The sequence below is a fragment of the Hylobates moloch genome, unplaced genomic scaffold (genome assembly GCF_009828535.3).
Source record: "Hylobates moloch isolate HMO894 unplaced genomic scaffold, HMol_V3 SCAFFOLD_18, whole genome shotgun sequence".
Lineage (NCBI taxonomy): Eukaryota > Metazoa > Chordata > Mammalia > Primates > Hylobatidae > Hylobates > Hylobates moloch.
Genome location: NW_026652293.1, coordinates 15,548,668 through 15,567,627, shown reverse-complemented (window position 1 = coordinate 15,567,627; position 18,960 = coordinate 15,548,668). Strand labels below are relative to the sequence as shown.

At 33.8% G+C, this 18,960-nt stretch overlaps 1 protein-coding gene across 1 annotated transcript in view; it reads left to right on the top strand.

Moving 5' to 3' along the window:
• Positions 1 to 18,960, top strand: part of NEK7 (NIMA related kinase 7) — a 155,953-nt gene that overhangs the window by 124,698 nt on the left and 12,295 nt on the right. Inside the window, exons 8-9 of the mRNA XM_032136818.2 lie at positions 7,547 to 7,641; positions 11,720 to 11,833. Coding sequence (XP_031992709.1) covers positions 7,547 to 7,641; positions 11,720 to 11,833 — 209 coding nt within the window. The remainder of the gene's footprint in view (positions 1 to 7,546; positions 7,642 to 11,719; positions 11,834 to 18,960) is intronic.

Sequence of the window (18,960 nt, the reverse complement as noted above, 5' to 3'; positions counted from 1 at the left end):
TGCTTAGCAATGAAGTATGTTCTAATCTTTTGTCACCCACAGTGAGTTGTGGACGTTTGTTGGTCTTTAAGGTAGCTGACGTCCCTTCATGTGGTGACTTGGCATTCCAGGCAGCTTCAGTCTTGTGTTATCTTCATATTGACATACGTTTTTGTGATCCCATGAGGGGAAGAGAGCGTGGAGAATCACTTACTGGCTGTTAATTAAGCCCTTCTGCTTGAATGTAACACAGATTACTTCCATTCACATTTCATTGGCCAAAACAGGTCTCATGGTAATGAGTACTTCAAAGGGACAGGGAAATGTAATTCTGCTATTTGTTCAGGAAGAGGAGAATCAGAAATAATGAATATGAGTATTGTCCATGGCTTTGAGATAGAGGAAAAATACCTAATTTCGATTTTTTAAAAAATACTGCTTGTATCCTTTTTCTACTTGTTTATTTTTGTGACATATTTGTAGCTATTGCAACCAAAGGGTAATTAACTCTCTTAATGGGAATGGGTGGTAGTGGTGAATAAAGCGTGAGACATTAGGAAATTTACATCTTTCTAAATTGGAAAATTCTAAGCAGAGAGATTATCTTTAAATCCAGAAAGATTCATGAGGTTCACTGGAGTATTGATCCCTGGTGACTTTTCTCTGGATCAATAAATCTGCAGTTATCCCTGCTGGACTTGCTTTTGATAAGAGCTTATTTTGGTCAATTTAAAACATTTATAATAAAAAATAGTTACTTATCAAGCTTCAAATACTCATATGGACTAAGTGTCATGTAGCACATTAACTGATTTCTATTCTGCATCTCTTTGAGATAGGTATGATTATCAAGTTTAGATTTCTGTCAGTTAGTGACCAAGCCAGAGTTCATTAAATTACAAAGGACCATAATTTTAACCTTTATACATTGCGTTATTAACCGTATTATTATTCTTTTGGCGAATGTATTGGCTTCTCCTGCTCCGTCACCCCTGACAATAAAAAATACCATCCCAAAATGATCCAGTGAGCTTTTAGAGGTCAAACTTTTTTTTTTTTTTGAACAATATGCATTTTTCTCTTACCCCCTCGGTCCTTATGTAATTCTTGTTGTGAGGTAGGTCCATACCACATAGAATTGAGTGTTTCACTCTCCCACTCAATGCATGAATCGAATCATTAACACGTTTGTATTTATTTTCAATTGCTGCCCTAACACATTACCAAAAACTTAGTGGCTTAAAACAACAGAAATGTATTATTTTTCAGTTCTGTAGGTCAGAAGTCCAATATGACTGACCAGGCTAACATCAAGGTATCTGTAAGATTGCAGGACTTCTGGAGGTTCAGTCCATTTCTTGTCTATTCAGATTATGGCAGAATTCAGATTTTTGGTTTTGTAGGACTGAGGTTCTTGTTTCCTCACTGGCTGTGAGCTGAGGGCCATTCCCAGCTTCTAGAGGCTGCCCTCATTCCTTGGCTCCTGGCTTCCTTCCTCCCTTTTAAAAGTTAGCAGTGGTGGAGAGCCCTCTCACACTTTGAATCTCCCCTGCCCCTTCTGTTGCATCTCTTACTGATAATCTAGGGTAATCTTCCTATTATAAAGTCCTCAACCTTTATGGCTGCAAAGTCTCTTGCCACTACCATAACATAAACAGGTATAGCACCAAGAGGCGAAGATCGTGGAGGCAAAATTTCTGCCTGTAACGCCATTTTAATAGACTAATTTAATAGACATTTTAATAGACGTGACAGCTGGGGAGACATTCGTATCCTCCTCTAAAGCATAATTAGGTGAAATTGTTTAAAAGCTAGAGAGGTTCTAGGCTGGGCGCGGTGGCTCACACCTGTAATCCCAGCACTTTGGAAGGCCGAGGCGGGCAGATCACAAGGTCAGGAGATCGAGACCATCTTGGCTAACACGGTGAAACCCCATCTCTACTAAAAATACAAAAAATTAGCCAGGTGTGGATCACGCCATTGCACTCCAGCCTGGGCAACAGAGCAAGACTCCATTTCAACACAAAAACAAAAACAAAAACAAAAAAAAGCTAGAGAGGTTCTCCGGAAGAGTTCCAAAATTAAAGGAAGTTTACATTTACTGAAAATAAATATTTTCTTTTTTGAAGAGATATTTTGACTTTAGATTTTCACATTTTTATTATAGGTCTTTATAGGTACTTTATTGCATTGTAATTTACATTTACTTTTCAAGGGAGAAAATGCCACACTTGGCTTAATAAAAATTTATAAACAAATCATTTTCTTTCATTGTTAGCTTAGTGCATGTTTGTGTGTGAGTTTACTTGTATGTGCTTGTTGTACATCCTAAAAATGAGATAGATTTTTGCTTAAAAAAAAAAAGCTAACTAAAACTCTCTGATATTGATCCTTGTGCTAAACAAATATTTGAAACCCCTTGGGAGGAAATTATGTTCTTGTTTTTGTTTTTGCTGTAGGATTGCTTGAACTCCTGTTTACCTTTCGCAGTGGGACAAATGGTTCTTTGATTTTGTAATATTGCCAGCAGAGTAAATGCATGGCCATCATTCAAGCTCGAGATCAGAATTTTCACACTAGAGTCTCTTGAGTGTACAATTCGTGTTCCCCACACTATTTCCAAGTGTGATATATCCTCTGATTTCAACTTAGAAAATTAGTGTTCTTGAGCCAGGCATTAAAACAGTTTCATTTTTGGTGCCAGGTGCCACCTGTGGTCACATACTTGTTTTTCCCACACCTTTCCTAGCACCTCTCGATAGATCTTTGTTTGGCTTTTTCCCCTTCGTTGTTCAGGGTGGTTTAGAGCTATAAAGGCAGCATATGTTCAGTCAGTACTATAGGCTGCTTTCACTGATTTATTTTTAACTTTCAATCCCTTCTTGACTTAAGTAATTGCTCTGGTAAGAAGCTATTATCTAATTTTAAATTGTGCATGTTTAACCTCCCAGCCGCCATAACAAGTATTTTTTTAAATCAGCGTAGCTGCAGAGTAGCATAATTTTCACCTTTGGCCCATTGAACCTGAACCCTTATTCCTGGTTTTTCTTATGTACATGCTGTGACTTTTAGAAGATTTCTCTGCTTCTTAATTTGGAAAGATACAGATTTTTTTTCAGTTTTATTTCACAGTGGTCAGTTATAATGAAATAACCATCTGCTTAAATGCAAGAGACAAGAACTACTTGGGTTTGAATTCCAGGTCTACAGCTTACCAGTTTTATGATCCTTGGCAAGTTACCCGACCGACCTCCCTATGCCTTCTCTCTAAAGCAGTATGATAGTTGAAACATCTCATAAAACTACCTTATAATAGTCCCCGTTTCACTGGACTGTGAGCCCCACAAGATCAACGATTTGTCCTGTTTACTTCTGTCACCACGGGACCTAGAATTGTGTACCATGCAACAGGGTATGGTAAACTTTTGTTAAAATTCAGCAAGATAATACATAGAATGCATTGAACACAGGGTCTGGAGCACAGCAGCAATAACAATAAAATATGCTTAGGTGTTTTTCCTCGGCATTATTAAAGCTCTTAAATGTTATCGGTTGCACTTCAAAGATGACAAATTTTATTTTATGTCTTTAGCAGAAGAAACATTGATCTCCTACTCCGCCATTCTATATTGACCTCAGTTAATACTACTTACAATGAAATAAATTTGGCCTCTCTCCATTCTGTCTGCCAACATAATTTCTGGGCTGACTCATGAGTATGAAGGAAAGAATGGAAATTAAGTCCTATTTCCTGAAGTTGTGTGTGTGTGTGTGTGTGTGTTTACATCAAACTGAGGTGTAAGATGATTTGTCTCCTTTTAATTTTCCCAACAAGGAATATTCAAAGCTTTCTTTTCTGTAGTTTGCTCTGATTCTAAGAGAAAGAAACTATATTTCTAAACTCAGTTCATTTGTTTGTACTCTCGGACTTAAAACACTCTCACTCAGCTGTCCTAAGTAACAGTTTAAAAAGGACTTTTTTTTTTTCCATTTTGTTTTCCAGATGGATTTTTATAGAGTTTCTATAAGCGCTACAGAATTTTAAAGCAAAAGGGACCTCAGAGATCAGCTCATCTTTCTCATCACTGTATCTTACAGATGAGGGAAGGAAATGAAAAGAGAAGTTAAATGGTCCTAACTAATGTTAGTGGCAAATGTAAGATGTGAAAGAGATTTATCTTTCACTGGTTTTGTGCTGCCTCCCTTGTTTAAAAAACACACAAAAAAGCAATCCAAAGCTAACCACATATGAGGATGCTTCAGTCATTTTGTTTTCTTTTTTTCATTCAAATCTTTGCAGAGATTACAGTGCTAAAATGTTAGCTAAACTATTCCATATATAACCTGCTCTGATTAAAATTATTAATTTAGTGATATCTTCTATAATAGCAACATGTTAGCGGAACTTGTTGGTTCTCTTAAATATATTGCAGAACTTCTAAATATCAGTATTCATTTTATTCAGGATAAAGATTAGAATATATTTGTTTTTTATGGAGTATATACCATATAAAACTTTTCTCATATAGCTAGAACAGGTCAATGTAATGAAAGGGATTTTTACATATGGATGACTGCCTTAGTATATTTTAATGTAATATTAATATAGAATAAAGAAAGGTCAGGTAAGATTTTTAGTTGTTACCAGTTTTCCTCTAATGTCAGCCTCTGTTTTTTATAATGTTATCATCCATTTCCTACTTTTATTTATGTCCGAAGGTTAAAGTGGCGAAAGTATCTGCTATTGCAAAATGTACTCTCATTTTACCTACAATCATAAATTCTTGAAAGATAAGTGGAATTGCATGTGCTGTAGTCTTCAAGCTTCTCACTACATAGGACAGTAATTCACATGATCATTTTAATGTCTAATCATATCACTCCATAACTCTCTTTTCTTGTACAGCTGTTAAAAGAAGTCACAACATTCTTGAGGCAACAGTAATCGTAGACACAGCTGTCACGAATCTCTGAAAAAGGTTTTTGGAAATAATTATATCTTCATTAATTTTGAAATGTTGAAAACATATCACTGCATTTAAATGTACTGCAAATTTTCCTGAGCACTTAAACTTTTAGGCCTCTCTGCTACAGAGAGAGAGGTAAGGACGAATCAGTTTATGTGATGGGGCTGAACCTCTTTGCTCAGTGTCAGTCAGCGTAAGAGTCCTTGTCCAGAACGGAGGGGCATATGAGGAAGCATGTCAGGAGACAGTAGAACCTCCCTCTTAGGCCTGTGTTCCCTAGTGAATTATGAATTTATCCTATTAACAATTATACTGCAAAATACAAACTTACTCATCTTATATAATGACTCTTGGAAATGTGTTGATCAAAGAGGTGAGTAGCATCCTTAGCTTTACATTTTAATATATACTAATGAATATATGTAGTTTAAATATTGAAATACAACATGCTTACTTAATATAAAGAGGCTTGTTATTTATAATATTAAGAATCAGTATCTAAATTTAAAGTATCAGTGTTAACTGAGTGTGTAACTTTTTGCAGTGACCTCCAGCAGCTCACTGAAAAAGGATTTTTGTACGTTAACATTTTTTACATTTTAAGTTTAGCTTAGTAGAATTCCTAATCATTCTTTTCCTCTGCCCCCTTCACTTGGGGGTCGTCCTTGAGTTCAGTTTGTGTTGCAGTTAAGGTGTTATGCTGGGGCTAATCTCTGTAAAATGCTAGCATTTGTTCTTCTTTTTCCTTATCATCAATCTTTCACACTCATATCAAACCCCTAATGTATCAGCAGGTTTCCCAGAGCTACTGGTTAAAATTACCTTTGCTTTTGGTAAACTCTGAACCTTCAAGCCTCAGTGTTTTCAGCTGCCCCCCTGTGGATTCCGTGAAGCCTCTCTCTGCACATTCCTCACTGCCAGTCACTTGCTTTATGTCCTGAAACCAGGAGCAGAGCCCGTTTATTATTCCAACTGTACCTACCATCCTTCCTTAAATGGAGAGAATGTGTAAATATTTCCAATAATTGGTGTCACTTATGCAAACTACAGGTGAAAGTAGTTAGAACTCCCAAAGCTAGATAGCTTGTGTTTATTTTACACAGTAATAATACAGATTCTTTAAACCTAGCTGTTTTCCAAAGTTCTTTGCTTTTCTGACACTATAGAAATTGGCATATTTACCTGTTTGTCTTCAAAGTAAATGCTACTATTAAATAATTTATGTCTTAAAGTTTGTCTCATTAATTTTCGTATATTAATAATTCGTATTTTATATAAGTTTCTTATCCTTCTGTTTGCGTACTTTTTTTTTTTAACTTCATCACTTTCATAAATACTTTCCTTTCATCCAGTCTGACTAGGGCTATCTATGATTAGTAAAAATGGATTCCGATACAGGTAGGATATCATGGGGCATGGTACATGATGTTTTCACCTTTAGCTTAGTATAGTTTCCACGCATAACTATTAGGTTATAACTTTATTCTTTTGGCAAACTGACTCCTGCCTTTGAGTATAGTGCTTTGATTATTGGTGTGAGTCTTTTTGTTGCTTCTGACTAAAGACCCCTATTCAGTCTTGTTAGTCTTATTTAAGATTTATAGTAAACACCTGGGGAGGTCTTAAAAATTAATAGAAAAAGGGGAATGCCCTTTTCTCCTTGCATAGCAACATATTTTTGGTAGCCCTTCCCTCAGGTAAATAAGATTCTAGATGTTCTTAAACTTTGACTTTCTATTTGGCAAAAAGCCTTAGACTAATGATGATGAAATAGCCGTCTGAGTCTGAAATTAAAGGTACTCACTTTGAAAGTCACTTAAATATTTTTACACTTCAAAGTGTAACATATATGCTTTTGTTTATCTTCAAGTGTTTAATAGCATCTTCTAAAACGGTCATAAGAAAAAGTATTAGCACATCAAAGCAAGCAAACAAAAACAAAAATTATCTTGAGTATCTTGTCTCTAAAAAGGTCTCAGTAGTAACAATAACTCAAGACACTTTTCCAGAGATGCCAGTGCCCTTTCACATTTGTTATTATATAATCGTTTGATGTACAAAAGTCTGTGGTATTCTTTCTAAAGTGGAAGGCATCAAGTGTTATATCATTTGTTAACAGCCACGCTGTGTTCTAAAGGATGTTTCTGTAAAAGTTAACAAATATGATTTATTTACTCATACTGTACTAAATTGTTATATAATACTATTTATTTTTAAATAAACTATCATGCTTAATTATTTGGGATATTCAAGCCATATTTTTTTAAAAAAATAAAGCCAATGTGAATCATTTAAGTAGGTATTCTTAGCAGAATTACTTTTTTTCCCTTAGTTATGCTCCGTTGATTCTTCTTGGATTGATCAAAGGGAAATAAAGTTTAACCCACCACATTGTTTAGTGCAGTTGTTAATGTACTATTTAAGGGTCAAGGAGTAAAGAAGAAATTAAAAAGTTTTTAGTATTCTCAAGAACAGCTTTCTGATACTAATGAATTATTTTGGTGATGTTTTTAAATTCAAAATTTTGTATATAGTTTCTTACCACAGCTGCATCTTTATTTTTATATACCTCTTATTTTATTTGGTTTGTTTTTTTGCAGTTGGTACGCCTTATTACATGTCTCCAGAGAGAATACATGAAAATGGATACAACTTCAAATCTGACATCTGGTCTCTCGGCTGTCTACTATATGAGGTAGGTAATGTTGATAAATTCCAAATATTGATGCAGTTTTACTTAGTATATTTCCCCTATCCTTATAGTATATACTTACTTTTTTCTGTATGTTTAAGAATCACCTTTTTAATTATGAAGAATTTTCGTTGGATTAATAACTTTGTACAATGGAATTTAATAACTATACATTCCTACACATCTAATATATTTTTAAATTGTGTTCTTTTGATGAGAAGTTTATTTTTAAAGCATTAACTTTTATGTTAATATAATGCCTTTCTGATATCTTGCATTTGTAAAAATATACGTTTGAACATCTGTAAATCTTGATCCATGCATTACAGGAGAGGCATAATGGATTGGATTTAATATATGAAAGTATAGTAAATATCTTTATCAATATTTTATTTCACTTTTACACAGGTGTAATTTAGCATTAAGGATAGTATGCAAACAGATAGTTCTTCTAGTTATTAGTTTAGTTTCCATGAGTAATAATTTGTATTGGTAAAGCTCAGTGAAATACTATCTCTTTTGTTCTACTGGTGAACATTTATCAAAGGAAGATGGAATCATGTAGGTAGGTCCTCTAGAAATGTTGCACTGTAATAATTTGGGTGGATAAAAGAAAGCATGTTAGTAACACATTTTACATCTTTGTTGGTATAAAAGTATCTCAAGCTAATGACTTCTGTAATTTTGTTTTTTTAATTGAATGATAATTTTCCTAGGAATATAGACTTTGAGTCAAAGCTGTTAATTAAAAATTAGTCTATATCTAAGTAGGTTTTAATAAAGTGAGGAAATGTAATACATGAAAGCATTTTCATATCCCTGTGTAGGAATCATTTTCATATCTCTGTGTATATGAGAGAAGTCTAAAGAGGATAAATAGAAACTAATGCATTTCCTACTATATATATTTCCTGTCTCTTGTCCTCCAGAATTAAATGAAATATATGATGAAGTCATCTATTTTAATTGTGCCACCATTACTTGGAAGTAGAGCATTAGGAGGTGTTTTTTGACTTTTTAAAAATATATGTCATTTTCTTTTATTATTTTATTCATTGCAGATTCAAATTTCCTTAATTTAAGTAACCTGAAATTATTTGTTTTGTCCTTCCTACTAAAGTGACTAACAACTACTTAAAATGAAAGGATTTTTAAATATTCTTAAATAAACTCATACTTTGGATAATTTTTGTTATGAAAAATTATGAGTCAGTAATGTAACAAAACATGTTTTTATATGTGCACATGAGATTACAAGAAATTATGCTCACTGTGTTATATTTTGTTAATAATTTGGTACAATGCTAAAAACTGGATTGTTTATATTGTTACTATAATGTTTAAAAGTTAGTCACTCTGTACATTTAAAATATTTTATATTTGTTTAGTTAACCTTAGATTCCTTTAGGGCATAGTCTAATATTATCAAAGCAACATTTTGTCTTCAAATCCCTAAAAGTAAACAGCAAATTGGTTTCCAATAACTAGATTAAATTTAGCAATAAAAAAGAAAAAGTTCAATTGAGGTAATAAGTGGTTTCTGAGAGGAAGTTTGCATAATTCTTTTAGATCTAGCATACTCATGTCAAAACGGAAATAATTTATCACATTTTGAATTTGCCGTTGAGAGACGGTGTCCCATTTTTGTGTGGACTTAAAATGCCACAAAAATAAAAATAACATCTTTGGACATTCCTACATCCATGAGTTATATGTATTGTGGATGATTTTGAGTTAAAGTATCTGTCATGCTAACGTTAGTTTTCATTTCAATGCATTTTCTTGATTTATCCATGCAAATCTTTTAGAAGAACTAGAATTTTTCTAAAGCTTTAATTTAAATTTATGTTCTATCTCCTTTCAGTTATGTTTCAATGTACTGTTAATAGAAATACCTAACAGTTTGGCTTTTAAAAAGTGGTCATAACATCACGTATTTTGTATTGTACCCACTAAAAAATTACTATTAACAATGAAGACATAGGAAGCCTTTTTTGAAAATGTATTTTAAACTCAGAAAATTAGACTTTCAAATATTCCTGAAACCTCAAAAAAAAAAAAAAAAAAACTAGCAGTACAGTTTTAATTGATATGCAACAAAGTAGACTTTACTAATTAAAATCAAGATGCTGTGCTTTTGCTACACGGACCTTTACATGGAAAAGTAGGTTTTACACATTTCCTTTATTGTTCAGCGCAGCAATTGCATCCTTACAGGGTTGTAGGTTGGTGGCTTACAGTTCAAAAAAAAAGAGAGCTGCCACCAGCCCCGAAGACAGACAGTGGGCTTTCGTCCCTCCGACACCCCCAGAATACTAATCAGGAAAGTCAGACCCTGGAGGTCAGGGAGTAAGTCAATCATTCTAGCGATCGTCTCAGTGTGGAGGATCAAATTAGCCTGAAAAATTCAGCTGCTGGGAGGAGAGGGCGAGCAGCTGTCAGGGGCAGCATCGAGATGCACTAATGAACCAGATGAATAGTGCAAAAGCTTGAAAATAAAAACAGGACAGTTGACATTTTTCATCTGTCAAAGCAGGAGATGCATGAAAATATACTATTCCTGTTTAACTCCTTAGGGGACATTCAGATTTTTTTTTTTTTAACACTGCAGTACTGAGAAAAAGGACTATAATGAATGCCTAGAATATGATAATGAATATATGTACATTTACTTAAGGTTTTGCAAACACAGAGAGACTATAGTTTATATATACAGTGTATTTTTAAGGTAACATTTATCTTAAAGTGTCCTTGCATTTAAAACAAAAACCACTATTATTATTATTATTATTATGATTGTAGTTCTTTTAGAAATTTCCTCTCAGAGTGTTTAATATGATTAGGGGCATTCAGATTGTTTTTAACTTTTTTCTTGTCATGTGAAACAACTCTTCCTAAGGTACTTCTATATAGTTGTGTGCACGTTTTATGTAAAGCATAAGCAAGATAAAAATGTGTTGAGCTACTTTCCAGTTTTGATTTCCAATCCCATCCCCTTCTCATCAAGGCTCTGAAGGAGTTAAAGCTCTGTCTGGAGCACAGAAGACAGATGAGAGCCATTTTCAGCTTGTCCTGTCCCCACTGACGCTCACTGAGTAGCACAGCATGGACTAGCGTGTTTCACACACACTCTGCCTGTCTGGGGAATGTACACATTGTCCTTCCAAAATCAAACTTATTAGCACATGTAGAAAAGGGTGACTGACTTTGGGGCAGCCTGGCACTCCATGTTGTATTCTTGCTGCTGCGGTTCAAAGATTTAGAAGGTTTTGAACAGGATGCGAACATTTTAAATTGAATTTTTAGTTTGTAACACTGCTTACCACAGTACTTGCTTGCACTTTAAATGTCAAGTTAGAACCTTGTCTTAAAATAAATTTAAATTCAATAATGTCTTTTTTAAAGTTGTTCATCCTTTGGGTCGTGTTTTTCTGCATAAAAATCTCATTTGGAAGCCTTGAATTACAGCTATGACTCATTGAGCTTTCGAACATACTTAATTTAATGTTTTTGAGACATTATCAAAAGAAAAGAGTTCTAATTCATTGTAAACTATTTGGGGATCAGTTATTGCATTTAAATTGAAAAGACTTTTTTCTCAGAATAACCTTTATCTTCAGAAACTATTATGCAAGAGAAAATGCTCTGCATTCTCTTCCCTATGCTAGATTATAATTCAGTTTTAACTTCAATTTCATGTTTGTTCTGTATGGTTGAGCTACACCTTGTGATGACTGTTTTGTTGTGAGATATAGTAGTTGTTTTTGTGTCATTATAGGTACAAAGAGTTTTTAAATTACATGTTATTTTTCTTTATGTTGCACTTGTATTTAAAGAAATATGCTAACTAATTCTCTATTTTAGGGAATTTTAAATGTTGGAAAAAAAATAACCAAAAGTTGTAGTAAGATTTTTAACTCAATAAATTTCCTCAGAAGGGGATATTCATAAAAATCAAAATGCCCAGATAACTCTATTTAAAATATTTGTAATTATTTTCTACCCCCGTGTAATATACTTGATGAAATCACCTTTTAATTTACCATCTAACTATATCAGTTTCATTGGGGGCATTTTACAGATGGCTGCATTACAGAGTCCTTTCTATGGTGACAAAATGAATTTATACTCACTGTGTAAGAAGATAGAACAGTGTGACTACCCACCTCTTCCTTCAGATCACTATTCAGAAGAAGTAAGTCATTTTCAGTCCACATGTTCTTCTGTTGTCCATTTTGCTAACATTTTTATTTTACTAAGAAATTTTACTTTATCCAGAAATGAAAATGAATGGTATAGGTAGCAGAACTAGCACTTTTTAATTCTGCTTTCATTCTCTTGGAGACTTGCTCTCTAAAGAGTTGACTATGCAATTGATAATGTGTAGTGCAACACAACACAGCATGTGGTGTAAAATTGGCCCCTTTCTAGGTGTGATAAGAATAGTAGCTGACTCTACAGTGTACTGAACGGTGCAAAGGGCAGAATTAATACTCATACTTAGGCTCTAGTTAATCATCATGTCTGATGGCCCTTCCTAACAGGGCTAACTCCTTATTCTCACAGTCCCAGACCAGACCAGCACACAGTTGTAATTTTCTATTTTGGCAGAACTTCCCTTTCGTCCATGTTTTCCAAAACTCAAAACACACATCTCTTAACTACATATCTCTGAGCCTTATTATTTAAGCTTTACCTTTCCTCCGTTGACTATACCTGTCCTATCATCACCTCACTGCTATACTCAGATTCTACTGGGGAAATGTTTCGAGGTTATCATTGTAGACATGTTTAAAAAGTGTGTTAGTTGTGGCTGAAAATCTTAGAAGGCTACCTTATTAAGATCTGAGTCTGAATGCTTGCTTGCTTTGGTAACCCATTGAAGTGAGTTGTTTTGGCTCTACCCAATGTCCAGTCTTTCATTGAACAAAACATCTCCCATTTTAGCCTAACGTATCATCATTTTACCAATATTTAAGGAGGATGTATGCAGAATAGCAGTATCTCAGGTCAACTAAAATGTTTCATATTAGCTCTTTATGGAATACTCATCAGGGACCTACCAAGAGAAAATAGTGTGTTGAGTTAGGACATCGCACCTTCTCATGAGCAACAGATTTTTTGCCTCAGGAAAATGGAAAGGAGAAAAGGAAAAATATAAAACAATTATAATGTTCACTTATTAGGTAATCATGTCAGTCTTTCTATTGTGAAACGAATAGCATTGGGTCTTAGTATTATGTAAGGAAATTTGAGTTCATGTAACTTGAATAATAAATATCTCTAAAGAATTTTCACCACATGTAAAGCATTTGTGTTCCTAGAATATAATAGGCACTTTTTCTTCTGGTAGTTTTGATACTGATAATCAGTGATGCCTGTTTTTTTTCTCCATAGCATTTGTATTCAGGTAATTAGAATAAACTGTTACACAGCAGTGATGATAATTTAAAAGTATTATCTTTATTTGATGTTAATACTATTATGTTAGCCATTTTTAATTACTATTTTGGCTATAGACTATAAATATGGCATTTCACAAAACCAACTTCAGAACTATAGGCCTGGAAATACAGTAGGGTGAGAACAATAATGCAAAATGATAGCAAGAATGTCAGGGGCCTTTCTTTGTTGTGTCATTCATGCTGTCTTCTTTTTTCCATGAAGCGCATGAATATTTCACATATCTGCATCCTCATCCCCTATTCTTCTTGACTAATTTTCAGACTGTCTGAATTTGCATTTCACATGGTAGCTGATTAGGAGATGCCGAGTGCAGCAGTGAAGCCTCAGCAGGCGGTTACCATGGTGACCTTCAGCAGGATTTTAATGATGATACCACTAGTGGTTCGTTGAAGTCGGCCTGCCTGCAGGGCTACTTCACTGCAGCTAAGTGTGAAGTTGGATATGCGGATTCTCAGCCAAGGGGCAAATATCAAAGTCTGGCCCAGATAGAAGGTCTTAGAGTTGGGAAAGGAAAATAGATTCCACTTTTTACTTCATTCTATATAGTTACCAGTTTCGAAAAGAGCTGTAAAGCAAAACACATTATATGGTGTACTTTCCAAAAAAATGTGATTCCTCGTATTGGTAAAATCTGTTGTCATTCCCTGATGAAATAGAAAGCTGTAGTTTCTAGGTAAATGTGGAAAATAATTCTTACTAAAGAAATGAATATAAAAATATGCAGACTGTATAACAATGTTACTTTAATCTATTTATTTATGTGGAAGAGTTCTCAAAACAGCTTTGAAATGCAGATGTGCTAATAAATATTTTCTCTCCTTAAGCAGGATCTCAATTTGTAAAATAATTGTTCAGAATTCATGGTAGCCAAAAATCCCAAATTTGGTAGTGCTATAATGTCTTAAATTTTTTTAATAAAGTAGACTTTTTAGATCTTTTAAAACTCCAGGATACCATTTAATTTGTTAGTACGGCGGAATACAGGAACTAATAAAAAGTGAAGTACAGAGTTTTTCAACAGTGAACTTTTAATTAAAAGACAGTTTATTTTGTTAATTTTATAGCTACAATGATAACAGAGTGTGTAACTATTTGAAAAATAAAAAAATTAAGCAAATCAACTTATCAAGTATGTATTTACGAGCTTACCAAATTTATGTAGCTACTGTCAAATTTTTAAGGTTACTGCCCAAACAAGATTTTAAGGGAGGATTTCATGAGAATACTAGCCATACCTTCGAATCAGCCTCAGTTAAGAGGAATCCTCAGGAACTCTACACAATTTATTTCTAGATATAGTCATTCTATTTAAGAACCCAGAGTTTAAAAGCTTGGGATTTTTCTTTTAATTTCCTATCTTATATTCTAAAACATATATAACAGTTAAGCATTAAAACAAAAAATGAGAAGTTTTAGAAAAATAAGCCTGAATGTCAAATCTTTTCTTTTGAATTATGCTAGTCTTAGTGTGTACAAATAATTAGGGTTCTAGATTGATATGTTTCAGCTACACATAAGTGATATTAGGGAATCTGTATTTTATGGCTTACTTAAATATATTTATTTCTGGTTTATTTTGATGTTTTGTATTTTTTCCTTTTCTAGTAATGATCTCATCCATGTATCAATGGGCAATTACTATATTTAACAAGAGTCCTGGGTTGAAAAGATAGATATCTTTCCTTAGATATCTCTTAGTTTAAATGAAACTTGGTATTGTTGGTGACAGTGAAGCAAACATTTACTTATGTATAAGGAATTGTGACTCAAAAGGCCCGTCGTAAACTGACCTGGGCTCATCTCAAGAATTATTGATCATTGGATATTCTTTTCTTCTTTCTCTAACTCTTATCAATGCAAGTTCTACTAGAAGTTCCATGAATTTTCATGCTTTTGTAGATGATGTTTCCTCTTTCTGAAGTACCTCTTTTTCCTGTTCTTTCCAAAGAAACTCACCCTTTTCCTTTCAAACATAGCTTGGACATAGTTTTCCTGCATAGTTTTCCCTGACCTCCTTTCTTCTCTCCCCATCGCCTCCTCCCTTGGCAGTTACGCCATGTTGTAGTAGCTTCCTTGCATGGATGCCTCCCTCTGCAGACTGTCAAGCTCCTGCCCTTGAGGATCAGTAACTCTGCTGCTTATCTGTATATCTCTAGGGCCTGGGGCCTGACACATTTTAAAAGGCCTAGTAATTGATTGATTGATTGATTGATTGATTGAGGGAATGAGGGCAGGAATCTCAGAGTTAGATTAAAGGATGAACCAATAAATGACAATTGAATGAGTGAGAGAAACTTCTCCAAAGAACTCTCTGTAGAGTAAGGCAGAAAATTACTCACAAGATAGGCCAGAGGATGTGATAGTTTTCTTTTATTGATATTACTTCCTGTTTTGCATAGGCATCATTTTCTCTGTAATGCCAGGTGTCCATTTACTGGGAAATAAGATAAATAGACTGTTTTCCTTCCATTTCAGTATTTGATTTCTTTGAGAGACATTGCAGTAGTCATCAAAATTATCTATTTGTTCACAAACTTATCTCATGAAGCTCTAAAATAGTAAATAGCTATATTGTTAATTATTTAGAAATTTAACTGATACTGTTAAAATGTCAGCATTAATATCAAACAAAATATATACTTCGTTTCTTTCAATACTTTTTATTTGGCATAAGAAAGGTTGACACAGTAGTGCCTCAGTGGTTGCTTTAGCATAACATTTCTGGGCCGGGCGTGGTGGCTCACGCCTGTAATCCCAGCACTTTGGGAGGCCGAGGCGGGCGGATCACAAAGTCAGGAGATTGAGACCATTCTGGCTAACACGGTGAAACCCCGTCTCTACTAAAAATGCAACAAATTAGCTGGGCGTGATGGCGGGCGCCTGTAGTCCCACCTACTCGGGAGGCTGAGGCAGGAGAATGGTGTGAACCCGGGAGGCGGAGCTTGCAGTGAGCCGAGATGGCGCCACTGCACTCCAGCCTGGGCGACGGTGCGAGACTCTGTCTCAAAAACAAACAAACAAAAAAGCATAACATTTCTTTTCATGTTAGGTTTGAGGAGATAGATTTGGAAGAAAGTTCTGTAAATTGAGTACAGGGTTTGCAGATGAAAGTTTAAGAAATGGAAATGAGAAAGAAGGATAAAGGGTGCCCTTCGTTGAAGAAAATTGAGTAGAGATAAATTGAAGACTAAAAACAATACTTTGAGTGAAAAAGAAATTTAAGCACCTATCAAACATTGGAAAGATGGTTAAAATGTTTTTAATAAAGTAGACTATTATTACAACAGTGCTTGCTGATCTGAACTAGTGGCTATGGCAGATGTTTAGTAGTAATTTTAAATGTATTGTAAATAAAGTACTGAAGGATACAATATTTGTGGTTATTGTGATTATATTCTGATTATATTTTCAAAAACTTGATAGTTTAGTAAGTCTCATTAATGCTTTTTTAGGTGAAGAAACCAACAAAATGTGATTTTGGAATCGGAATTATTAACCCAGTGATCAGTTTCCACATTACTTAATGTCTCTTTTGTTTTACCTTAAATTTCTGTTCATTTTATGACTTTATACCTCCAGCCCACAGATAGAAAACTATTTGTTTTTTAAAAAAATCAAGTAATGAGTCCACTCAAAAAAATTAACCCATAAAATATCAACCTGAAAGGTCACATTCAATCAAATAACTAATATGAATGAATCATAAACTTTTACCTCATAAATGCTAATAAATATATTTTGGTTTTATCTCCTTTCTATTATTTTTGACTTTCTTTCTTAGGTGGACAGTGTCCCTCTCCTTTTTTTTTTTTTTTCAAGTTAGAGAAATGGAAGGCAGGAGGGGAGGTTCTTTCTGGCTTCTCCTGGAACAGTTTAGCAGTGCAGCCTGATAATGTCTTTCCTGCTGCTTCACTCAAATGTTTAAGAATTTCTGGCATCATTTCCTATATTGTTGAAACAAGAAAAGTCTTGATTTTCTGGTGTATTTAAAATGAACACAGGGATTAAAAAGTACAGGGTTTTTTTTCCTATGGTTGATTATGTATGAATAACAAAAATAAATTTTTAATTGAACTAAACTGATTTCAGATATTTATAGGTTATTGGAGAGTATAACGTATTTATGTGGCTTTGAATAAAATTACAATACTGAATTTTTTTCAACTTTTGAAATCACATTTTCTTTAATGCGATTATCAATTTTCCTGTTAAAGAAGGGCAATGGCATCATTCCCACTTTACATATGAGTAAGTAGAGACCTAGACAATGTTTAGAGCAAACACTGGACATCACGGTGGTACCCGTGTGGCATGACATCCCCCTGTTTGTGTTACAAGAACACAGAGCCCAAAGTAAACTCTCAGGTGTTTTATGAATGAGCATTTCATGATTTTTACTCTTAGACTTACCAATTCTTTATTTTTCTCCTCTCTGTTCTTAACCCTTTCACTCACCGTATTTATCTGGAATCTCCTTCACTAGAAGCATAGCAGGTTAGAGGGCATGAGACATTTGCTTAGGCACAATGAGACATTTGCTTAGAACACTCTTCTGGCTCATGGTAACTCAGGGGCAATGTAACATTGAAAGGAAAGAATGAGGGAATGGCAGAAGGGTAGGAATTATTTCCATATATTTGAGTATGAAAAACCAAGCATATATCTCAAGATAGCAAATATGTTGATCCATAATATATTGAACAAAAAAAGTTACAGTTTGTCATAATTTTATTAATACTTTGTTTTCAAATGGCTACTGTTAAGGAAAGGAAATCACTAAATGAAAGCTTTAAAAATATAACTGGGTTTCAAACAGAATATTTATAAATAATTTTTGTTTATTTTTAAATTTAGAATATATTTAAAGAAGATTTTTAAGGGAGTTAAGTCAGTAACAAAAACCATGACCTTTGTTTTGGTTCATGAAAGAACTGCTTTATGTAAATAAGAGAAAAAACAAGATGAAAGTGTCAGGTAGAGATTATTTTTGCATCTTTGAAGTTAAATTAAGTTTATAAAACTTTTTTATTCATTTGAGCAGTCCAAATATTTTTAGTTTGTAATTGCTAGATTTACAAATTTTAATAGATCTATGTAACTTTTCTGGAGTTGTTGCTGGAAATTAACCATAGTTGTTTAAGTTGGTGTTAGAGGATTTTTTTTCTAATACATTTTCCCGAGATTATTTAAAAGAAGGACATTATTTTATATGGCACAAATAATGTCTGAAGGTAATTCTGTACAAATATTTCTGCAGTCTCTGCAACCATGTAATCAAATGCTGAGGTAAAAGTATTTTACTTTAAAATGTAGAGAGAGATATATAATAAAATCAATAATATATAATTGTGCCATTATTTATTAAAATTAACGTATTATTTCAAACACTATTAATAACATTTGATTTTCTTTCCTATAAATTGTTTCAGTAAATTTAACATTCTCATCACAATATCAGTTGGCCACCTTGCTGAAAGTTGCCATATAAGATTAGATCTTTAAGCTTTGAATGTTCTATTTTTGTTTAAAAAATATAGTTAAGCAGTCCCTTTGTTCACCTATGCTTCTGAAGCGACACTGGGGACTTGCTCCTTGAAGACATGAATCCAAAACGGTGTCCTGTATTCCACATGTCCTGTGGGATCCTACAAAATCATGTAACTTTCTGTAAGACTTTCACAGTTTTCAAAAGACACTGAATGATTCTCAGCTGTGAAATATAGACATTACATTACCTTATATCTGTGTAAGATTACTTTCTTTTCTCTTTCCCTTTACCCCCAAGTCAATCACTAGTGACACTTTGGTGTACAAGTTGGATACGCCTAATCATTTTGTATAAATATCTAAAGCTCT